The 26540-nt window shown below is 34.3% G+C and overlaps 1 protein-coding gene across 1 annotated transcript; it reads right to left on the bottom strand.

Moving 5' to 3' along the window:
• Window positions 1-17611: 17611 nt before the first annotated feature.
• Window positions 17612-18366, bottom strand: LOC131032767 (protein SMALL AUXIN UP-REGULATED RNA 10-like). The gene has a single exon (XM_057963819.2). The coding sequence runs from the start codon at window positions 18340-18342 to the stop codon at window positions 17845-17847; it is 498 nt and encodes a 165-aa protein (XP_057819802.1). The 5' UTR covers window positions 18343-18366; the 3' UTR covers window positions 17612-17844.
• Window positions 18367-26540: the final 8174 nt, after the last annotated feature.

Genomic DNA, 26540 nt, shown 5'->3' with positions numbered 1-26540 from the left:
GTTTTACTTTATTCATATAGAAAAAATTGTGGCCCGTATCAAAATAAAAAATATAATGAGTGAGTTGGATTAGAATACAAAAGGTATACTACATAGAAAATGGGTGTTTTGATCTATTTTTAAATTCTCTATCCTACACACTTTCTACCATATAAATAAATTATATATATAATAGCTATCAAAACTACCATACTTAAAAGCTATCTAATTTTTCTATATATATATATATAATTTATCAATAAATATTTTGATAATATTATAATGGTATAGTGTGAAATAATTGTTTTGATTTTATAAAGCTATCAATTGCCTTGCATCTTTCTTATATTGTGAAAATATTTGATTTTATTTTTTGCTTGGGAAGAGCGAATCTTAGGAGAGTGTAAAAATATTTGATTTTATTTTTGGGTAGGAAGAGGGAATCTTAGGAGAGTCTAGGATTCATGACAAAATACCAGTAACTCATTTATACCAGGAATTGAGGACAAAGAATAGCGTGGTTCGTACAATGCACTAGTATTTCATGATGTACTCATGAAATTGTCTAGCATCGGAAATATGTTGAGAAATTGTTTCATGCAGTGAAATTAAAATTGTTTGGGCATTGGGAAATATATCAGTTGATAGAATTTTGTGAAATTAATATTTAATATGCTTCGTAATTACTTGTACTAGATTGCTAGTGCATTTACAAAAAGTAAAGAAGTCAATAAAAATTTGAGGTGATTTTTTTTTGGAAAATTTGAATTTTTTACTTGCTCTAATCAATAAGAATTCAAAAAATTGGCAGCCATTAATTATTTAAAAAAAATTAAATTTGGACTATAGGATTTTTGTTCAAAAACTAAATTATTCTTTATTTTGATTGGTTGAACTAATTAAATAGTAAAATTGAATGGATGCAATAGTATCATGCCTTGGAGGGAACTAATAATATTTGAATTGAAGTATAGTATTTCTTTAAGACAAATTGATATGCTTTCTAAATAATAGAATGTTTGTTTTTCACTTGAATAAAATTTGTTTGCTTCAAATTAAACTAATGAAATGGTTGATTCAATCTCAATGTATAGATTTTTAATAATAAAAAAAGGTCATATTGATAAGTAATGTTTTTTACCTAATTGTGGTATTATTAATGAAAACATTAATTAGTAGCCTACCAATATTTCAATTCAAGATGCTCCAAATTCACCAAGTAGACCATCATCTAGTTTTTCAATTTAAGTGAAATTTTACATCCAAGGCCAACTTCTAAAAGAAAAATAAGAAGCTTAAGTGGAATTTACTAAAGTACAATTCAACACATGAATAGAATCCTAGAGGTGAGGCAATAAATTTAATTTAATTTTTATAGGTTGGTTTTGAACAATGATGTTTTGAAGATGCATAACTAAAGAGATTTGAATGTAAGAAATAAAAGAAGAGATAGATTATATTCATGAAAATGGTAATTGAAATATAATAGATATTTCACATGAAGAGAAATTTATTGGTACTAAATGGATCAACAAGGCTATGTACAATAATGATGGAAGTGTTGGAAGAAAAAAAGAATAGTTAGTTGCTAAAGGATTCAAATAGAGGTATGAGATAGATTAAGAAGAGAAATTTGTACTAGTAGTAAGAAGATAGACTATTAGAATGATGATTTCAATAGTAGCTAAAAAAAAATTGAGCATTCATCACATAGATATGTTGAATATTCGGGCAACTAAGAGGGGGTTAAATCGGTTGACAATAACATTTTCTTTTAAACTTAATTCATATATCCGAAATAATAAATAGAATTAACAAAACATGAAAGAACATGCATGAAACATATCAGACACTAGAAACACTAGAATTTACGTGGAAAACCCAAGAAGGAAAAAACCATGAAGAATGCTAATTCTTAATATATAAACACATGTTAAGGTGATGCCGATTAAGGTGATTTTTACAAAGGATGGCTCACTGCCAAGATGCTCACTACAGGTGGGCTCATTGCCCTGAAAGGCTCATTGTTAGTGGGATCAATGTCCTGAAAGGCTCATTGTCGATGGGCTCACTTCTAGAACTGGTTCTAATAATAATCCGCAATAATATCTCCACACAACAACTGGATTCCTTCAATCTTGTATGTCTTCAACACAAAAAGCCATATTAAATCTCATCAAATCATACTCCTACATATACTATCTCTGAAAAAAACATAATTCTCAATGTCCGCTAAGACAAAGATCTAAAATAGGTCTCCACTAAACATTTTGGTGGTTGGAAGGAATGAGAAGTAGACCATAGTACACCATTCCTCATCAAACATATCAACATGTTACATACATCACCAAAGCTAGACATACACAACTTCAATATCTAGTCCAAAACCTCAAGCTTAGAACTAATCTGGACCCAAAGATAGCACTAATTAATATCCTCTGAAACACCAAAATCATCCAGTAAAACCAAGAAACCTCCAAATGCACAACATGCCTTAATAAAAAATGTTTGTACAACATACCACATTTGAACTTAATCTGGACCACAAGATTTGACATCAATGACACCACAAAATGTAATGCTAAAAATCTCCCCCTTTGTCATTGATGGCAATATCCATCAACCAAAACAACAATATGTAAACAAGTTATTATGCAAACTCTCTCTTTACGCTCTCTCCCCCTTTGACAACAATGACAAAGCTGCACAAAACTCCCCTTGAGAAACTTATTCCTGCTCCCCCTTAGAGGAAGCACATAAGCATTAGTCTAGAAAAGAATATACAACCTTCTGACTGGACCAATGCAAATAAAAAGTGCACATTAGTTCAAGCTGGGGAGGGGTAATACCCCTAACTTCTTCTGGAGATACTCAAAAGTATCTTTGCACAACGCCTTAGTGAATATATCTACAATTTTTCTTTTGTTGGTGCATACTCATGTCTACCCTCATTATCTATAACTTTTTCCCTCAAGAAGTGTTACCTGATAGATATATTCTTTGTTCTAGAATGTCGTAGCATATTTTTTGAGATATTTATTGCAGTAGTATTATCACACATGATTCAAATAAGGTCATCAAACTTTACACCAATGTCCTTCAAAGTTTGCTTCATCCATAGAATCTGAGGGCAACAAGAAGAAATTGCAATGTATTCTACTTTTGTTGTAGATAGAGAAATAGGTTCTTGCTTCTTACTCAACCAAGAAACTAATTGGGAGCCAAGGAATAAGTTCCTCCACTTGTAATTTTTCGGTCATAACACTTTCGACCCATTCTTCACTTGTGTAAGTTGTGAAGGTAAAATCTAAGCTCCTAGGATACCACAAACCAAAATCTTATGTGCCTTTAAGATAAATTGAAATCTTTTTTACTACCACAACATGGCATTCTTCCAGTTCTTGCTGAAATATGGCTACCAAACATACTGCATACATGATATCTAGTCTAGTAGTAGTCAAATATAATAGTCCTCCAATCATTGATTTGTATTGAATTGCATCTGCCTTAGGTGATTTATCATCTTTAGTTAAATTGCATCTGGTAGTCATAGGTGTACATACTAGTTTGGAATTTTCCAACCTAAACTTCTTAAATAGTTCTTTGACGTACTTAGACTGAGAAATGAAGATTCCTTTGTCATTCTAATTAACTTGTAATCTAAGGAATAAGTTTAACTCACCAATCATCGAGATTTCAAATTCTTTTAGCATCTCACTAGTAAATCTTTTGCACATGTCTTCATTTCCTCCAAAGATTATATCATCAACATTTACTACCACAATTAAAATTTTACCTTAGTTTGTCTTGAAGTACAAATTATTGTCCGTTGAACCCTTCTGAAATCCTTGATCAATTTGATACTTCTCTAACCTCCTATACCAAGATCTAGGAGCCAGTTTTAGTCCATACAAAGCCTTTTTCAATCTACACACAATATTTGAATCATCTCTCAACTTGAAACCTTCCAGTTGTTCAATATAAACTTCTTTCAATTCTCCATTCAAGAATGTTGATTTTGCGTCCATCTAATAAACTTTGAAGTCCTTAGATTTTGCAAACAGTAGGAACATCTGAATTTCCTCCATTGTTGCAATTGGGGCATACGTTTCATCAAAGTCAATGCCTTCAATATAAGTGTATCCTTTGAAAACCAACCTTTCCTTGTTTCTTTCTACCTTCCCATCTTCATCCATCTTGTTTTGAAAAACCCATTTAGTTCCAATCACATTCTTGTCTTCCGATCTATTGACTAATTCCCAGGTATGATTTTCCTCAATCTAATCCAATTCCTCTTTCATTTCCTTCATACAATTCTAATTATTACAACCTTCTTCTACTATCTTTGGCTCAATTTTAGATTGTAAACACAACAAGACTTATTCTTGTGCCTCTTTGCTTCTTGTGATAACACCCTTGCTTTTGTCTTCGATCATCTGTTATTCTGAGTGATTCTTCTAGACATACCTTGGACTCTTAGATGTAGATTCCAGAGAATATTGATCATTATTTTCTTCACTCCTTCTTTCTTCTTTCTTTTCCTTGTATCTAGACTCATCTGATTCATATCCTCCTACTATTTCTGAATCCTTTGAAGTACTCTCATCAACTTTTATTCTTGCACTTTCAACAATCTTATTCATATTTTTCTTGTAACATCTTGTAGCATCCTAAAATTGCGACACTTGCAATTTCGACTGCATTTGGGTCTTCACGATGGCGAGGCAACACGGAACCTGAATGGAGACCCTGAAACTTGTTCATGACACCAAAAACTGCATTTCTCAGCACCTTGGCCTGATCCTCCTTGCACCCTGCTATCCCTGGAGGTGGGACCATGGTGCCCAGCGCCCTGGTCCTTGGCCCTATTTTGGGCCCGGTCTCCTATGGGACTTCGGGTCTTTTTGTTTGCAAATTGGAAAATAACATTTCCTGGTCGGCCTAAGGTCGGGAAAATCAGTCTTTTAACCCTAATTGACAAGTATATAAACTACATTCCCTCTCTCAAAAAAGTAGGAGGACATATGTGAGCAAGGCGCGAAAGCAATATTCAAGCATTCAAACATTCAAGAATTCAAGCATTCCTTCAAGCAATTGATCATTCTAAGTCTCCATTCAAGGCTAAGTGTTGCATTCAAGACAAGGATTCAACCATTGAAGAGGAGATCACATACAACACATTACATACTACATACATTACACCTTCGCATGTAAGAATACAAACATTCTTACAACAAGGTATCAGTACTTGTTTACATTACAAACATTTACATTTACAGCATTCTCATTTCTTGGTTAATTCCAAAACTGGGGTTTGACCTAAAGGCAAACCCTTCATCCCTAACCCCCCAATCGTCCTCTCTTTTCTGTGTGTAGGTTGCAGGTACGCAGCTGTAATTGGAGATCTGGAATCCTTGTGCAGAGACAAACAGATCCCCCTTTGTTTCGCGGATTTTTCGGAGGACCGTGTGCACATCGGGCGCCATCGTCCCGTCAACTTTCGCTCAAATTTGCAGAACAGCACCGTCTCGACATTTTATTGCTAATTCCAGGTCCGCAGCTTCATATCATATCCCTATCTCTGTTTATAAGCGAATATTTCCCACTTTACATGCATTCCTAGCTTGATCTTTCTATCTACATTTCTTTACAAAAGAGGGTATCCTTGATGTCTTAACCCTTGAAACTAATTTAGAATCCAATCTTACATTGTGTGGGATTGGATCTTGTGGGTTTCAACCCCTCTTTTGAATGTAAAGTCTTTCCCAAGTGAAAACCATCAACCCTAGTGACCTCCCTTCTCTCTCCTCGGAGTTGGGGAGGGGAGAATGACTAGGGTTCAATTTTTCCGCTTTAAATTTTGGTGAACCCGACGTGAACATCCTCATTCTGATTATTCATGGTTAGATCTGAAAAATTTGCTTCCTTAATTACATTTCCATGTTTGATCTTTTGCAAATTTTAGAGGCTAATTGCATAAAAACCCTAAAATTTTCTTTTTAGTAATTAAACTTGTGGAATGTTTAATTGTTAATGCTTGTTTCAGATCTACCCTTCTATTGCAAATTGTCAATTCATATTTGTGCTTTAATTCTGAAAATTAAGTGGTTAAGTGTCAAAACCCTAATTTTTAAAACCTTCTTGATTCAACCTTTGACTGATAATTTCACTAATCAAAACACCTCCAAATCGGCTGTAATTTTGGATTCCGCAACAAAATCACAATATCTTTCATCCCTGAAAATTTGGAAAAAAGTTGCGAGGACCGTGTGCACCCCGAGTGCCATCGTCCCCAACATTTTTTCCGAAATTTCGGGAGCTAGATCTTACTGTATTTTTCTGCTAAAATCCAGAATTTTGGCTGATTTTATCAATTTTAACACCTTCAAAATTACAGTCAAAGTTGGTCTAGGGATTGCTTGGATTAAGGCTTCTAATCATTCAAAAATTGTTGAAATTAAAATTCATATCAAAATTGTGTTTCTTGCAGTTCTAAATCTGAAAAGTGTGTTAGCATTCATTCGAAATTTCAGTGTTTTATTCAAATTTTTGCAGTTTGTGACTTTTGAAATTAAGTGTTTAATTCCAACAACTTTGATTTCCACTTTCAAATTTGAATTTTGCATGAAATCGAGTCAACTTTTAAATTTCAAAACTTGCATTACTTTTAGTATTCCCTCTAAAATCATAAAATTCAAAATTTCAGTTTCCCTCTATTTTTCAAAATTCAAATTTTACATTTTTCAACAATCTTGGTAGGGTTCAATTTCGAGATTGCAACTTTAATTTGGCCTATCTACAGATCGTAAAATCACTCAATTTTTTCAGATTAGCTTTAAAATCATCATAACTTTCATCCCTGAAAATTTTGAAAAAAGTTGCGAGGACGGTGTGCACTCCGAGGGCCATGGTCCTGGACATTTTTTCCGAAATTTCGGGAGATTTTCCTGATTGCATTTAACAGCTTAAATCTAGGAGATTGGCTGATTTTATTGAAATTTACTACCTCTAAAATTCAAAATCTTCTCTCTCTCTTTAGTGCATGAGTTTTACAACAATAAGCCCTACTTACACTATTCCTGTTAGACGAAGCCTTAGAATTAAGTCTTTCCAAGGTGTAATTACCGAAGAGATGGAACCTAATTTGAATGGCCTTTTTAACGAGGACATGAGTAATTCCTGTAATCCTCTTAATGATGAAGAAGCTCTCCATGAGGTTTCTGTAGAACAACTTTCAAAATTGGATAACCAATTTGACGATTTTCGACAATGGATGTCTCAAGAATACCCCGATAGTCAAGCTCTTCCTTTAATTCAGGGTCTAAAACATATGCTTCAAAGTGATAAGAATGGAATTGATATTTTGCGTGGTATTGCACACATTGTGGATTCAAATGTGATGCCGATGAAGAGTTGTGCCAAAACCTTGGGTTATACACAACCTCCTACTCAAGTTAATCATTCTATTCCTTTGACAACTCCTATTGCTAGTATACCTACTTTTACATCAAACATAATGACTAATTCAACTCAAGATATTCCTCCTATGATCACTAGTCATGGGGGCAATCCCTCTTCTTCAATCAACCCTCTTCCTTCATTCAATCTGACTTCTTCATTCATTCCTTCAATGAGTGTTCCTATTATATCACCACAAATGAACATGACGCAAGGGGGCAATTCATTTAATCATTCCATTCCTCCTTGTAGTGTTCCTCCTGTCCAATCATCTCCTATGACTAACTATCATAGTGTCCCACCACCTTATTCTCTACCTTCTTTCAATAACATAACACCTCCATCACAATCTAACACATCTAATATGAACTCTTCGACTGAAGCGACCATTAATAATCTTGCACAAACTGTCTCGTCTTTACAACAACAAATTGCTTCTATGAATCAATCTAAGTTTAGTGTGCCCACATTTGATGTTGCGAGCCCACTTTCTCTTGACATTGTTCAAGCTATCCCCCCTAAACATGCTGAAATTCCGCATTTGGAGCTTTATAATGGTAAGGGTGATCCTCTAACACATGTTAAGACCTTTCAAACAATATGTACCGATTTTGCTTATGACCAAAGGTTGCTTGCAAAACTGTTTACTACAACATTAAGAGATAAAGCCCTACAATGGTATTGCTCGTTGCCTTCCTATTCTATTTCTTCTTTCGAACAACTTGCAAATGCTTTCATTCAACAATTTCAAAACAATATAAGTCCTAAAGTTACTTTGATTGATTTAATGCATTGTAAACAAGGTGTTAAAGAAAAAGTGACTGATTTCATTGGTAGATATAAGCATTTGTATGCTCAAATCTCCTTTCCAGTGCCTGACAATGATATTCAAAGAATCTTTATTTCTAATTTACAAAAAGATATTAGAGAAAAACTCCTGTTTTCTGAGTTTACTTCTTTCCAACAGTTGTGCGCAACTCTTCACAATTATCAACTGACTGTGAGTCAAATGGAGCAAGCAAATCCTATGATTCCGAGTGATAAGGGTGATAGTAGTCAACAACCATTTGGGAAGTTTAAACCGAACAGAGAGTCCATTAAATTCAATGAAAACATCATCAACAACAATGTGAATGCAGCATCAGGTGTGCCTCCCATTTCTAAGTTTTTCAAGAAAGAAAGAAAGTTTACTCCTTTGAATGAATCATTGCATAGTATTATGAATAAGTTATTGGAACAAAATGTGCTTACTCTTCCTCCTATAAGGCAAATAGATCCTGCAAAGATTAATTCACCCTATTTTGATAACAAATCTTTTTGTCAATTTCATCGTCATCCTGGGCATGATACTGAAAAATGTTTTGCTTTAAAGGCTAAAATTCAAGATTTGATTGATAATAATACTATCTCTGTTTCTGGTGTGAATGATAAAGGCAATACATCTGTAGCTCCTCCTAACCAAAATCTTCAGATTTTTACTGATCCATTGCCTTCTCATACCTCTAATGCGATTGATACTACTGATTCCTCTGTCTCACCTAATGATCTTGTGTCTATGACTCCGAATGTGATTAACTTTGTGGAACAGCAAGAAAACCCTAAAGAACCTTCCATCACCTTTGATTCCAGTGAAACTATCAGGGCACCTGATGGTCCTTTATATATAGTTGCAAAAGTCAAGAATACACCTTGCCGTGGGGTGCTTATTGATCCTTCTTGTATGGTTAATGTCATTACTGAAGAATTTCTTTTTACTTTGCAATTGAATCAAGTAATCTATGATGAAACAAATGTGGTTGTGAAACTATTTGATGCATTTTCTTCTCCTGCAATTGGTTCTATTACATTACCTATTGAGGTCCATAACAAATCCCTTGATGTGGACTTTGCTATTATTCCATCATCCGAACAATTTCGTGTGAAGCTAGGCTATCCTTGTCTATCTTCCATGAAAGCTATTGCTTCTCCTATTCACAAGTGTTTGAAATTTCCCCATAATGGTGAAGTTGTTACTGTCAATCATAGTCTCTTTAAACCAGCTGAAAGAACTTCTAGCGTTCCTATTGATTATTTTTGGCCTAAACAATTCCAATCTCTTCCTCCGCGAAGTGATCATCTTTTCAAATCTTATCAAAAGTGGAAAAAAGATATGATCCTATCTCTAAGTGAACCTAGAACACCCAAACTTGACATTCCTATCGTTCTTGAGAAGGAAGATCTTCCTTTGAAAGATAAAACTAATGTCTTTCCTCAAGAAGACTCCCAACCCATCCCTATGGATGTGACTATGCCTATATCTAATAAACTTCCTAAAAGTAGACCTATACCTCCTCGTCATGATGGACTTGGTCTCCTTCCTAAACCAAATATTCCTCCCTTATATGGAGTAGTTCCTCCTCCTTCCTCTTATGGAGAGAAGAGAGCTTCCTCTTCTCCTATTGTTCAACCTAAGAGACCTCAACCTAAACACCCAAGTGATAAGGATGAGAACATTCCTCCTCCTCACTCTTCTCAACTTCCTACTAAGACTAAACGAAATCATTCTGCACGTGAATGCCGACGAAAGCGTCGTCTTAGAGCTCAGGCAGCTGCTTCTCAAACTTTACAATCCCCAAAAACACCTTCGACTAATATTATTCCATTTTCTCCTCAGCCGACGATTGAGCCGAAATCTCCTAAACATAAGATGCATGATGGTCTTGATCCTGTGCGAGTTAAAGATCCTATTTTTATAAATCTTGATGATGATATAGATGAAAATGTTATTCATGATGAAAATGTTACTCCTGTGCATTCTGATAGTGAATATGAATATGTTGATGTTGATAACCATTTATCTAACGCATTTTCTAAAGCACTTATCCTAGCTCCTAGACAAGAACACCGCGGCTTGGGATATGAACTTAGCCCTTGTTTAGATCTTGTGATAGCTCCATCTGCTGTGTTGGATGTTCCTCCTCTAGCGTGTTTCCTACCTTCCCGAAATATTGATCAGCAAGATCGGGGGGTAGATGACGTGCTAGACTAGTTTCATTAGCATAGCAGATTCTCTCCTCCTCTCTTTTGTTACTTCTTCTATGTGTTATTCTCATTCTTCTATTTGTTGTCCTTAGTGTTGTCTACTTGGGGACGATGCAAAACATTGAGATCTCTTTTGGTCTCTCTCATGTTGACTCAAAAGACACATGTGTTCCCTTCTTCTAGGTGACCTTCCTTGATTGGGGAATGAAGAACAATTATGCATACATACATATGATATACATGAATTATCATACAGCATACTGACCCCGAGGAAAGCGAAGTCACCTTGTGCTTTATGTTTTGTGTCTATTATCCTTGGGCTTATCCCACACTTGGGGGCTAAATCCTTGTGATAACATGCTCCTTTCCTTTCTCATTCTTATATGTATCACTACTTTAAAGCAATCACTCCCGGTGAGGCATGTGCGATCACTTTAACGTAGGGGGCATACATCCTGTTCATATCTTTTCAAGATACTTGAAAATTTCTTGACAAATTTAGCTTTGCCTTGAAAATTTTTGATATCTTTCTTGCATGACTCATAGTGAGGGAACCTTACTACTGACAGTCATGGTTCTCCCTCGTGATCTTCCCTTTTACCTTGTCAATCGAAGTCATAAGATCTTTAGTCCACTGGGGGCTTGGGGTATCTTGCCTCCTTGACATGGTGAAAGTTTTTCAATGTTGTTTCCTTGTACTTTACCGGAAGTATTGGCGTACGCTTATACTCCCGCTAAAGTGGGGGCTAAATGTAGCGTCCTAAAATTGCGACACTTGCAATTTCGACTGCATTTGGGTCTTCACGATGGCGAGGCAACACGGAACCTGAATGGAGACCCCAAAACTTGTTCATGACACCAAAAACTGCATTTCTCAGCACCCTGGCTTGATCCTCCTTGCACCCTGTTGTCCCTGGAGGTGGGACCATGGCGCCCAGTGCCCTGGTCCTTGGCCCTATTTTGGGCCCAGTCTCCTATGGGACTTCAGGTCTTTTTGTTTGCAAATTGGAAAATAACATTTCCTGGTCGGCCTAAGGTCGGGAAAATCAGTCTTTTAACCCTAATTGACAAGTATATAAACTACATTCCCTCTCTCAAAAAAGGAGGAGGACATATGTGAGCAAGGCGCGAAAGCAATATTCAAGCATTCAAACATTCAAGCATTCAAGCATTCCTTCAAGCAATTGATCATTCTAAGTCTCCATTCAAGGCTAAGTGTTGCATTCAAGACAAGGATTCAACCATTGAAGAGGAGATCACATACAACACATTACATACTACATACATTACACCTTCGCATGTAAGAATACAAACATTCTTACAACAAGGTATCAATACTTGTTTACATTACAAACATTTACATTTACAGCATTCTCATTTCTTGGTTAATTCCAAAACCGGGGTTTGACCTAAAGGCAAACCCCTCATCCCTAACCCCCCAATCATCCTCTCTTTTCTGTGTGTAGGTTGCAGGTACGCGGCTATAATTGGAGATCTGGAATCCTTGTGCAGAGACGAACAGATCCCCCTTCATTTCGCGGATTTTTCGGAGGACCGTGTGCACGCCGGGTGCCATCGTCCTGTCAACTTTCGCTCAAATTTGCAGAACAACACCGTCTCAACATTTTACTACTAATTCCAGGTCTGTAGCTTCATATCATATCCCTATCTCTATTTATAAGCGAATATTTCCCACTTTACATGCATTCCTAGCTTGATCTTTCTATCTACATTTCTTTACAAAAGAGGGTATCCTTGATGTCTTAACCCTTGAAACTCATTTAGAATCCAATCTTACATTGTGTGGGATTGGATCTTGTGGGTTTCAACCCCTCTTTTGAATGTAAAGTCTTTCCCAAGTGAAAACCATCAACCCTAGTGACCTCCCTTCTCTCTCCTCGGAGTTGGGGAGGGGAGAACGACTAGGGTTCTATTTTTCCACTTTACACATCTATATGTGTTTCTCTTTGTTGAATAACCCAAGAATATGCCTTCGTCTACTCTACTGTCAAACTTTCCAAGATTATCCTCATCTCTCCAAATATAGCACTTGTTTTCAAATAATTTGAAATATTTCACTATTGGAGTTTTGCCATACCAAAGTTCATAAGATGTCTTACCATACTTTCTTAGACAAAATTCTATTAAGAGTGTATGCTGTAGTATGAATTAATTATTTCTAGTAAACTTTTGATAACTTTACTCATTTTATCTTGGTTCTAGCTTCCTCTTGTATAGTTTGGTTCATTCTTTCAAATCACAATTTTGTTGTGGTGCCTGGGGAGCAGATAACTGTCTTTTGATGCCATGTTTCTCATAGACTTCATTGAACTCATTCGAGATGAATTCCCCTCCTCTATCAGACCTTAAACACTTGATTTTCTTGTTCACCTCATTCTCTCCTTTTTCCTTGAATATCTTTCACTTCTCTAATGCTTCACATTTCTCTCTTAAAAATGCAACCCAATTCATTTTAGAATAATCATCTATTAGTAACATCAAATACCTCTCACCTTGTGGGCTCCTTGTCTGGGTCAAACAAAAAAGATCTATGTGAACCAAATCCAGTAATCTAGTGGATGAGTGCTCCTTTTCTCTAAATGTGCTTCTAGTCTTCTTTTTGACTTGACATTCTCCATAGATGTTGTTCTTCAGTTTAGTCAATTTGGGCAAATCCCTTACTACACTCAAACTAATCTACACCAAGTTGTCAAAATTGGTATGACACATCCTCTAGTGCCATAGCTAGTTATCATCAAATTACGATATCAAGAAATGTTTTGTAGCTCCTTCCAATTGGTACATATTTCCATTTGGCCTTCAAGCTGCAATGACCATTTTGGACTCCTTTTGGATTCCACATCCACTATTCTGAAAAATAACATTGTATCCATTTTCGCACATCTATCCAACACTTAAGAGATTATGATGCAAACCCTTCACATAATAAAAATTATCAGTGTTATGTTTTCTATCAAAAGTAATTGACCCAATACCAACAATTTGTGTCGTCTTATCATCTCCAAATCTAAATGAACCTCCATCATATTTTTCAAGTTTTGTGAACTTACTTTTATCACCGGTCATATGATTTGAACATCCACCATCAATCAACCATTCATTCTTATCTCTGCTAGCATGAAATGCATTAGCAATAGTCTTAGAGATATAAAACTTAGTAACATCCTTTTCTTCCAGATCTTCCAGAAATAAGCAATCATCATCCTCATAGTTTGATTCATCATCCAAGATGCCAACATCATCTTTAACATAATTAGATTTCTTATTGAATTTTTCCTTTTTTTTCTTAACATTTTGTCTAGCTCCATTTTCCAGACATCTAGTTTCAATATGACCAATCTTTCCACATATACAACATTTAAAGGGTAACATACCTTTGTACTTTCTAGTGCACTTCTTCAGTTTTCTCACAAAGTTTGTTTCCACCTCATCTAGGCTTTCTTCATCATCCAGGCTATCTTCAAATGCCTTGAATGTGGTCTTTGACTTGTCTTTGTCCTTTCCAAATTTTCTTACTTCCAATGCAATCATGGTACCAAAAAGCTACTCTCTAGTGAACTTCTTTGGATCATAAATTTCTTCAATCGTTGAGATCTTATCACTATAGCTTACTGGTAATGGCATAGGGATTCATCTTCATTACTCAAGGTACCTCTAAGTTCTCTGATTTCATTCACTATAGTGTCAACCTTCTCAAAATAGTTTACAATGTCTTCTCCTTCCATCTTCAAGTTTTCGTACCTTCTCTTAGCTATTAACCTCTTTGTCAACTTGACTCTCTCATTTCCTTCATAGATGTCTTTCAGCTTTTGCCAAACCTCATAACTAGTATTCAAAGAAACAACCTTAGTCAATTCAGTTTTTGATAATGCATTGAAAATGGCATACCTTGCTTTTTTAGTTTCTTCATAGGCTTGAATCTCATCTAGAGTGTTAAGACCATTCACCGCTAGAACATACTTAGTGTCGATAGCCTTCCAGGTGTTGTAACCCAAAGAAACCAAATAACCTCTCCTCTTCACTTTCCAAAAGCTATAATCAGATCCTTGAAAGATAGGAATGGATAATGCGTGTGCCATCGGATCAGGATCTACCTCAAGCGCTTAAACTCTATATCAAGGAACCAAATCTTTGATAGAAATTGTTGAATATCTGGGCAATTGAGAGGGGGGGTGAATCACTTGACAATAAAATTTTCTTTTAACCTTAATTCATAGATTTGGAATAATAAATAGAATTAACAAAACATGAAAGCACACACAAAAAATAGATCAAACACAAGAAACACCAGAATTTACATGGAAAACCCAACAAGGCAAAAACCATAGAGAATGCTAATTCTCAATATATAAACATCAGTTAAGGTGACACCGATTAAGGTAATTTTTACAAAAGGATGTTTCACTACCAAGGTGCTCACTTCAGGTGGGCTCACTACCCTAAATCGATGAAGAAGAAAGAAAGATAAAGAGAATCCACCACAAAAACATAGTCTAAACTTCTAGAATTTCTTCTAATAATAATCCACAACACTATCTCCACAAAACGACTAGATTACTTCAATCTCGCAAATCTTCAACACAAAAATCCATATTAAATTTCATAAAACCATACCACTACATATATTATCTCTAGAAAAAACATAATTCTCAATGTCAACTAAGACAAAGATCTAAAATAGGTCTCCATTAAACATTTTGGTGGTAATAAGGAATGATAAGTAGACCATATTACACCATTTCTCATTGAACATATAAACATGTTACATACATTACCAAAGCCTGACCCAAAAACACAACCACACGCTATGTTACACAACTTCAATATCTAGTCCAAAACCTCGAGCTCTGGACCAATCTAAAACCAAAGATAGCAATGAATAACATCTTTCGAAACACCAAAATCATCCAGTAAAACCGAGAAACCTCCAAATGCACAACATGCCTTAATCAAATACTTTTGCACAACATACCACATCCAGACTTAATATAGACCACAAGATTTGACATCAATGACAACACATAATGTAATGCTAACAAGATGTGAAACAATTCCTAATTGAATTGGTAATTATATGAGGAAATTTTATGTAGAGAAACCACAAGGTTTTGAAGTGAGGGGTAAAGAAGATTAAGTCTACAAGTTGAAGAAGGCTTTGTATAGCCTCAAGAAAGAAAAAAGAGTTTTGCATGCAATGATTAACATGTATTTTTAGTAGATTGGATTCAAGAGAAGTACTAGTGAACTTGTAACACTTTACTGTAAACAAAAGGACAAAGATATTCTTAAATCTTATTTATATTTTGATGAATCATTGTATATGGGTAGAAATTCTAGGATGAAGAATGAATTCAAACTTGCTATGACAAATGAGACTGAAATTAAATATTTAAGTCTAATGCAATACTTTGTAGGAATTGAGATTTATTAGTGAGGATAAACAAATTATTTTCTAAACAATGTATGTAAAAGAAATGTTTGAGAAATTTGATATGGTTTATTGTAATCCAACCTTCAATCAAATTTCTCATGGAATAATGTTATATAGATATGGTGGTTCTAAAATAATTGATGAGGCAAGACACATAAGTATTGTTGGTAGTTTAATGTTTCTAACTCACAAAAGACTAGATATTATTTATTTAGTCTCTTTTATTTCAAGGTTTGTGAAAAAATCATTAAAAATTCAAGCGGCAACAAAGAAAATATTGAGCCATGCAAAAGGCACTATAAATGTTGGTATTGATTTTTACACTTACAAAAAGTTTGAACTTGTTGGCTTTACTAATTTTGAATGGGGACCTAGTTTGAATAACTAAAAGTTTAGAATTGCTAAATTTGTTTTCTTCGTTTAAGTTTTATTACTTGGAGCTCAGAGAAATAAAGTATAATTTCTCTTTCATATACAAAAGTAGAGTATGTGTTGTCACTTCTACTGGTAAGTAAAGTATATGACATAATTGTTTTAGAAGAAATTATGTTATGATAACATGAGTTTAATTGAGTTGGTTACGATTTTTGTTCATCATAGTAGTACATCTAGCACTTTGTTTGGAAGCATCATTTCATTAGAGATTTGGTTAAAAATAATTAAGTAGAGCTGAAGTTTATAGAAACTCAAGAACAACTAGGATATCTCTTTACTAGAGTTGTTACAGAATTTTAGTTTTTGAAGCTCTAAAATTATATAGTGAGTTTGTTTAGCATCAGGGAGGAGTATCTTGGATAATAATGTCAAATGTGCAATTGAAAATAAAATAAGATATGCCAAGCATGTGACCAAAGTGTTTCACGAATAAATTCTAAATTAAGTTGTAGAATTTTAGAAAATTTTATTAGATTGTAATTTCCAAATTTTTAATTTTTTTAAATGCTTTCCATTTGGACAATCTCTGTGTTATTTATTATAGTTTTTAAAAACTATTATGTAACCTTGTTCATTGAGAAATAATAGAGTATTATTTATGATCATTTTTTTAAATAATCTCACTAATAAATAATTTGTTTATGTTTCTATAATTATTTCTTCAATTACTGGTTTGTTGAGAAAATAAAAAATCTTACTTCTTACATATATTAACTTTTTTTATACATAACGTATATCATAAAAGATGGGATCAAAATCACACCCAAAAAAAATTAACAATATAAGAACCTTCCTTCAGGTGGTCTTTTTTCTTTTTCTCTTTCCTCTCTCCTTGTTCCTCGTGCCCTCCCCCACCCCTCTCCTCTTTATATTTTGTCTCAAATCTGCAACTCAACATCTTTCATGTCTTGGGAATTCTCTTCATCCTGATGATGAATCACGGAGTGTGATTCGAAACGTTGATGGAAAAAATACACACAATCGAATCCAGAAAAAATACACTATAATACAAAATGGATTGTGGAAATCTCATAGCTTTAATATAAGAACCACTTAATCTTACATTTATAAATATAAATAATACAAAATGAAGCCTTAAATATATCTTCAAATAGCAGAAACAAAAACAGTGCTCAACTAACATCTTTAACGGAAGAATATGACACACATGTTTTGAAAACAAGATCTCATAATTAGAGTGCCATTTGTAAGAGGACAGGAAAATTTTCTTTGATAAATGTAATTGCATCTTCAGAGACACTAAAATGAGAACAATCTTGAAATCAATATCGTATATAAAAATGTACAGATGTGCACACTGCGGGGAAGGTGGCCTCAATTGGGCATCGACACAAAAAAATCGATGTGCTGCATGGCTTTGGTTCCTTATCGAGCCTCTGTTTTCATCTCAGCCAACTCTTGGAAAAATGGGCGGAAGCAAGAGTCCTCAGATATGGCACGAAAGTCAGAGGAGGCTTACACTCTGCAATGCCAGTATCTCATCCCCTCGAGGAGCAGAAATCAATGAGCTTATTCAGCTCCATATTTCTAAATCTCAACTCCTTTTTCTCCAACATTGATGTCAGAAGCTGGAAAGCAACTTCCTCACAGGGAATAGTGAGTCCCATCTTATGATCAAACCCATACTCTTCCTCCGCCTTAGCTAGCAATTCTCGGAAAAGGGAATGATTCAAATACTTAGTGGGGATTATAAACCTAGAGCGTTCACTACCAACATATACTGCACAGTGACCTTTTGGAACATCGGTGGGGAGGGAACTGCATGATTTGCCTATGAACTCATCGCCAAAGCTGAAATACCTTGTGCTCTTTGAAGAAAGAACATGCCCAACTACCTTGTAAGCCTTGGCAAACCTGCAAAGGACTCTGATTATATATTTCACAATCAGGACTTTGGGGATTTCCCTTACCTGCAAAGGACTCTGATTATATATTTCACAATCAAGACTTTGGGGATTTCCCTTTCTCCTTGCCATTGCAAAATGGTTAAACAGAGCAAGACAATTTGACTTACAAGCTAAGGCCGACAAACTAGATAAGACTGAGAAAATCTGCAAGCAAATGCTTTGATCGCTAAGAGAATAGAATGTGTATATAATATATAAACCAAAACTGAGAACCCATCTTATTAAGGTGAAGAGAAGGTGATAAGAATGTCCAACAAAGGTGAAGGAAAACATGATAATAATAATAATAGGATCATGATAAGAAGACAAGGATGAATCCGTGAAATAATACAAGAAGTACTGAATGTCTATACAGATTTTATACATGGTCCTTTTGAAAGTGGCATTTTATTCATTTTGATATAAAATCAAGGTAGCAGGGCCATGTGTTGCCTTGTTCAGGTGTAGGGTCACCTGCAAACAGATCAAAGACTTCATTTTCAATCAACGTCTTCTATAAATGCAAAGCTCAAGTGGAAAAAACAGCAAACACCCGACCTGTTCCCGAGCAACTTTTAAATAAAAGATTTGATAAGAAAAGAGTGGCTGTTAGATTTTCAACCTAGTCTGTTGCCTGGTTGTGGTGGTCATTTGGTATTTTGGAAATGACATTTGTCTGCCTTCGAAATGATGTTTTCCCGTGGGCCTGCAATTCCTGAGCCGACAAGAGCACCTGAGCAAATGTGAGGTGTTCATGATATGTAACTTTTCATTTGGTATATTTTGTGCGTTGCCTATCGTTCCAGTGGAAATGATGCATTTGATATATCAGTTTTTTTTTTCCCCAAAATCAGTTCTAGGGAATGGACGAAACAGAAAACAAGAATGTTTTAAACAAGATAATCTGAAATAAGTGAAAACACGATTACTTATGTACTAATATACAATTTTAAAGAAATGGTCTTCTGTAATCGAAAGTTAATATTTTGATCCAGCTATTTAGGCACTCTTCATTCTCTTTGTTGGGTGTGTTCGAAACACCCTGTCTATAGCATGTTTCCATTCATCATGATTGGAAAATTTAAATTGAATTACCTTTTTTTTGACAGAGCTGAAAGATAAATTGCATAAATATGAATTTCATAAATATAGTGAATTGAGTATATTATTTAAATTAAAACATAATATCTCTTCACAACAAATGGATATAGTTTTTAATGATAGAATGTTTGTTTCTCATTTGATCGACATCTGTTTGCTTCAAGTTGAGATAATGAAATGATGGATTTGATTTCAATATAAAGATTTTTAATGAGACAAATAAAGAGATAAGATTTGATGTTTACTTGTAGTGAAATGCTTTTTAGTATCCATTTTCATAGAGGTAAATTACTATTTGTTTAATTTAATTGAGTTGTTTAATTATTTTGATTAATGAGTTAATCATTTTGATTGATTTGATCAACTATTAACTAATTGAATTGAGAAGTTAATTATGCAAAGTAAATCATGATTTTTATTGAATTACCTTTTTATAATGGATTCATTCAGATTTATTTTAATATAATAATATTTGTGAAAAAATGATCTGTTTGAATTAATTAAATAAAAAAAAGATTATTTCATTAAAGTGGATTAAGATAGGATGAATTTTAAAATAATTGGTTGAGTGATTATGTTATTAGGTGACAAAATGGAAGCGTGGTATAGAGATGAGCATGTATGAGATTTCAATGTCTGTAGTGTTTCACTATAACGATTTTTACTTTTAAGTATCATTCCATCACATAATACAAGCAATAATACATTTATTGTGATGGAAACCCATATACAATATTATTTGTTGATGGTACACATATAGATGATACTTTATGTGATTAGGTTACACCTTCCCTGCCTACTCATGGTCTATTATTGCACTTTATGATGATATACATTCCCATGCCATTATAGTTCTATGCTCATGCTGAAGTGTTCTCTTGATATGCTATATTCTTTCATACATTACATGCTTCATAATGTTCATTTTTCTACATCTCTTGTTAATGAGCAATATATATCCACGATAGAACTTCACATAGAGATGCCTTCCATCATGATGACATACATATTAATGATATTGCATTAGCATCTCATGTGAGCATTATAGTTGCCTTTTTAGCCTATTTGTATATTGTGTAATGATTATGATGGTGCACATCTAATTCATTGTTACATGGTAAACCATTCTTTCTTGTTAATTATGAACATATGAAGAATGATATCTTATTAATTAGTGATTTTAGATTTTTTTTGAGTGGTTAAATTTTGCAATAGCATGGTTCATATTGATTTTTTTACACTTCTTTTATGAGCTTGGCACATACCTTGATTAATTATTTTGTCTAGACACCTAATACCCATGAGGATAGTGTGATCATGGTGATACCTTCTCATGGTTTATCTTTTGGTCCTATACATTATACATACATTGGATCTAGCTTTCATATTATTTGACCATTTCTTAGGCAAAAGAAAGGGTCCAAGACATTGTTGCAAGAACCAAATGTATCTACTAAAGTTATAATATTAAAATAAAGTTTACAATACAATCTCATTACCTTACCTCCCATTTGACCACAAAAGACAAAAACAATTGTACTTATCAAAATAAACATTGTCTTCCTAATGATAGGGACATTAAAAATCAATCATAAAATTTTAGAGCTTAAAGGCAAAGGGACAATAAACATTTAAGTATATGGATAAAGTGTTAGAATAGATGTGGAAATGGAATATTTCTGAAAAAAGGTGAATAGTAGTCATAATTAACGAGTAATCAAGGTGAATTCATAAGAATATGTATAGATATAAATAAAATGGGGATAGACCTCTGATAATATATGTGATTAGAAATGATTATAATATAGAAAAATAAAACTATTTTTAAATAAAATTTCAGCAAATAATATATAATTATATTACCTTATTCTCTCAAAATAAACATAAAATTAAAAAAGATTCAACATAAATATATATATTTTTCTATTACAATTATATCTCTTCAAAATTTAAAATATTATAATTAAATATTTGAAAATAAAATATATAAAATTATATTCATATACTCACTCTTTAAATATCCCTTTCCCATTTAGAGGAACAATACTACCATAGTACATGATGCAAATACAACAATAAGATCTTCTCATGAGAAAAAATAAATTTACATTAAGATGCACTAATGTGACCAATTAAAAGATAAATAAGACTGTAGGTATATATACAATAAGATCATTTCAGTTATCTCTAGAAGGATCCTATCCTGGAATCATAGATGGTTATCTTTGGCTGGTAAGATTGTTCTTATTAAGTCTGTCCTAAATGTTGTTCCTATTTATCTCATGTTTGTTTTGCAGTCTTCGAAAGCAGTTCTTGTTAGTTTGCAAGATACTCTTAGGTCCTTCCTTTGGAGTAATAATAAAGAACGTAAGAAGAAACTCCCTCTGGTAGCATGGGATAATGTTTGTTTGCCTAAAAACCTTGGGGGCACAGGCATTAGGAGTCTGGAAAGTCAGAATTTAGCCTTAGGTGCTAAGTTGGTTTGGAAATTGTATGAGAGACCATTCTCCTTTTGGGCATAAATTATGTTTGCTAAATATTTAAATAATGGACCAAGAGAGTATGTTTTTCAAGTTTCTAATTTACCGTCTGGTTCAGCTATTTGGAATTTTCTATGTAAATGTAGATCAGTGATTTTGCCTCATCTCTCATGGATTGTTCATAATGGTAGAAAGGTCAGGTTTTGGGAGGAAGTTTGGAATGGAAATCCCCCTTTGGTGAACTCGAGGGATTGGTCTCCTTTAATTTCCACTCTTTCTTCCCTTTGGGGTGTCTTTGTGGTTGATTATTTTGAAATTGAGTATAATGGGAATCTTAAGGTGGCAAAATGGAAATCAATTGAGTTTTTAGATATTGATCAAAATGTGAAATTGGAATATGAAAAGATGTTGGGGGAGAGAGTAATAATTCTTTCTGATGCCGATGATGAGCTTATCTGGACAAGGAATATCTCTGGTAAGTACACAGTTAAGGATGGCTATAATTCTCTCTTGGTTGGTAAAGATTTATCTACTTGGCCATACAAGCTGTTTTAGCATATGGATTGCCTCCCAAAGGCTGGTGCTTTCGCTTGGTTAGCAGTGCAGGACAGGGTCCTTACAGGAATGAGGTTGGACAGGTTGGGTATTACTATAGTATTTTCTTGTGTCTTTTGTAATAAAAATTTAGAATCCTCTGCACACTTGTTTCTTCACTGTGATTTTGTCTATGCTTGCTAGCAGTGGTTGTTTGAAAAGCTTAATCTATCCTTTGTTATTGGTAAGGATCTCCTTTCCCACTTTAGAGCCTGGCCTCTCATGTTTGCCTCATCTTTCTATGCATGTCTTTGGATTATCTCTCCATCTATTGTGATTTGGAATATTTGGTTAGAGTGTAATAATAGGATTTTTAAACAAACAAGTTCTTACTTGGCTGAGGTTTTATTGAGGATTGAATCTTCCATCTCTGAAGTTGCATTGTCTTTTATCTATAATAATTTGGAAACCCTTACCTCTTTTTCTCATTGGGATGGTATGGTAACTCGAGTTTGGATAATGTTATCAATCTTACCTTCTCATGGATTTATTTTAAATAAGACTAATGCTATAAGTAAGAGAAATTTTGCTTGCTAGAAACCTCCTCCGCAAGGGCACTTTAAATTGAATTTTGATGGTGCTTCTCGTGGGAACCCTGGCCTGGCAGGGGCAGGTATGGTAATTTATGATCATAAGGTAAGATTTGTTCAGGCTCGTTGTCATGCGATTGGTTTCAAGTCTAACAATTGTGCAGAATTCTTTGCTTTGTCCTTTGGTTTGGATATGGCTATATCTTTGGGAATTAAGGACTTGACAATTGAGGGTGATTCTATGGTTATTATTCAAAGTGTCATGAAAAAGAAGTCGAATTGTTGGCAATTACAATATATACTTGATCATATTTTGCAAAAATTAGATTTTTTTGATTCCTTTTTTATTTCCCACTGTTATAGGGAAGTGAATAAGATTGCAGATTTCTTGGCTAACTTAGCCATTGATAGTGAAGCTAATATGCGAGAGGTAAGTTTGGATGAGATCCCTTCCTCAGTTTTGGAATATTTGAAGTAAAGAAGGGCATAGTTGTAGTCTTCATCAACCTCCTTATTTGGTGTGGGTTCTGCTATGCCTTATCACAATGTTTATTTTGACAGGGTCTCTAATTTTGGTTTCATTTCTGCTATGTAGTATCATTCTAACCAGTGGTTTGGAGAATTGTGTTTCATAGACAGGGGTAGTTCAAACTGGTGTTTTTTGGCAGCAATGGATATGCATCCTTCAGTGATCATAATTTAATCTTCCTTCTATATGCTTCTGTTGGCAGCTTCCTTTATATCTAATGCGGCTTATGTAATTGGGATGGGTTTTTTGATGTACTATGCCAATGGGCATTTGGTATTGGGTAGAATAGGCTTGTGTTACTTAAGAAATACTGAAGGGTTTTCTTACTGGTTCTTTCCCCTCAGTGCGTTTTGAACCAGACACTGTAAAAAACTTTTAAAATTTAATATAGTTCAATGGTTCTATCCACTTTTATCAAAAAAAATAAAAAATAAAAAATTCTATTTTAATTAAAAATATTTTAATCCCTCTTTCTAATTGTAAAGTTCAGTTAGAAAGAGGAAGAGGTTTAGAAATATAAGATTCAGATAATAGTAATATATTTAGAAAATTTGAGAAATTATTTGACATGATGATGCAAGTAGATAATCTAGATATTGCTTCAATTCTAAATGCTATCTTGTTTAAATATTAGGTTGATCTCTTTCAAGAATTTGGGGATAGTCACCATAGAATGGATATAACTAAAGTCTATATTGTAAAGCAATACATTAAAATCAAAGATAAAGGAGAATATGATGGTCTCACTAAAGAAAAACTAAGCATTTTTATTCTTTATCTTTATCTTTCCCTTGGTTACATTAAAAGATCAATTACAATTCTTTATTATATTTTTACTTTAGCTTAGGAGTTCAGTTTTCATAATTAACTGTTTCATTGCTTTACATAATTTTATCTTAATTTACAGCATTTTTTATTTTAGTTATTGTATTGAAATGGAGTCTTAGCCTAGAGACATAAACTAAAATCCAAATCAATATCATTTGTTGGAGGAAATAAGAGTTGGATGTTGTCTATATTTATTTCCAACTTTAGTCTCAAATAAGAGTTGGATGTTGTCTATATTTATTTCCAATTTTGATTTGATAAAAATATGCAATGACTAGGTAAAATGGTGCAAAATTTAAGATATCAAGCATAAATAGAAATATATGAAACTTGAATCAACATAGAAGTATATATTTTGAAATGAGATGCAAAGAGGAACTTATCATTGAAATCTAGAGTTGGAAGTGCTAATCTATAGAGATAAGTGCTAGATATGTTTCAAATTTTAGATCAAAAAGCTCTATAGATCTATTTCTCTTGAATTCAACCAAAAAGTATCCGTCACCTTGAGTTTTTGGATCTGTAACCTACACACGTAGAAGAGCGGAAAATGTTGTGCTATATGGGTTCTCACCTACGTCAAACCTCATGTTTGTGTTTTCATCTCCGTTACAGCTTATCCTTGGTGGATGGTGGTGATGCAATGCTCTTTAGATAATTCCTCCAAATTTTGATGCAATAACATGACATATAATAAAAAAATACATCATGGGCATGTGCACAAAGATGGTGGTCAGAAAAGTGGACACCACCCAAAAAAAACTTGGAAAAACAGGCAGCATGTACATGGTTTTAAAATTTCAAATTCCCGTGTACGCGCTTAGGTTTGTTCTTCCCGAGCCTAGAAAAGGTAGCGCGTATGCGCTGAGTTTAGGAAATCGAGCGTGTACGCGCAACACCTAGGAAAATTAGCGCGTACGCACTAATTATAGGAAAATGAGCGTATACGCGCTAATAATCCTAGTAAAACCACGTACGTGGTGCCTGATAAAACAAGTTTTTTAAAAAAGCTGGGTCCTCATTTACCCGAAAAGCGCATTTTTTACTTTTTTTTTTTCCCATTTTCTAACCTAAACCACGAACGGGGTGCTAAATTTGCCCTCCAGGCTATGGATCAATGTTAGTTTTTGTTTATTTTTCTCTTTCTTTCTGGTTTATGCAATTTGTTTTACATTTCGAATTTAATTTCATTAATTTTGATTAGGTTTTTTCATTTTTTGTTTCAAAAACTAGCTTCTTCTAATCCAGAACAAGAACAACCAAATGCACCTCCTGAAAACCCACAAGAACAACCAAATGCACCTCCTGAAAACACACAAGAACAACCCCCAATTCCTCCTTTTGACCGCACAGCCGAAACACAGGAAGAATTAATTAATCAGTTAGGGCAAAATACATCCAAAATCAATAGACTGATTGTAAAATTGAAAACTTCTGAGCTTGACCATCATCAATCCCTCGCCACTAGCCTAGAAACATTAGCTATTGGTGCCATAGTTGTTTCCACAGAAATTACCAAATGGGGAAGCTTTAGGGATAGGTGTCATCAATTCTATGGCAATGGGCTATCATACAATGGAGTTAAAAACAAAAATATTTCCAAACAACAAATATGTGCCCTTTTTGTTTACCCCAAAACTGGTCAGTCATTACCTCCTAATGCAAAGAGGTTTCTCATACATTTGTGTACCAATGTGCAGATGAAGAATCTTTTTTGGCAGAGGTGGTGGATGGTCTTTGACGATCCACCTTGTAATAATTATGAGGTGCCATTATATTTTTTGAGAAAAATATATTGTGATTTTGTACTCAATGTGCGCCCAAATTATTTTGACATGAGAGAGTTTCATGGTAGAGGTGGTGGCTCTGCCCAAGATAGACCTAGAGCCTGTATGCGATTAGCCGTGGAGAGTCGCCACCCCTAGCACCCAAACCCAAGGTGCATCAGGCTATCCCATTAGAGCTGAAAGAGTCGATGGAGCTACAAACTCTTCAGGCGTCCACAACATTGACTGGTGCCATCATCCAGCATGGGACATCATTAGCACACCCTATTGTATTGGATGATGAGCCGTTAGAGGGCGACAGAGAGCCCATTGAGCATATGTGTGTTAGTTGCTCGGGGATATGCTTGGGGATAGATGATGCACCTGATGTAGATGGATACTCATATCATCTATGCATGATTTTCAGTTGTAGATGTCAGGCTCACATGGTTGAGGATGT

The sequence above is a fragment of the Cryptomeria japonica genome, chromosome 5 (genome assembly GCF_030272615.1).
Source record: "Cryptomeria japonica chromosome 5, Sugi_1.0, whole genome shotgun sequence".
NCBI classification, from domain to species: Eukaryota; Viridiplantae; Streptophyta; class Pinopsida; order Cupressales; family Cupressaceae; genus Cryptomeria; species Cryptomeria japonica.
Note: the sequence above shows the minus strand (reverse complement) of the source record. Positions and strands in the feature narration are given on the sequence as shown.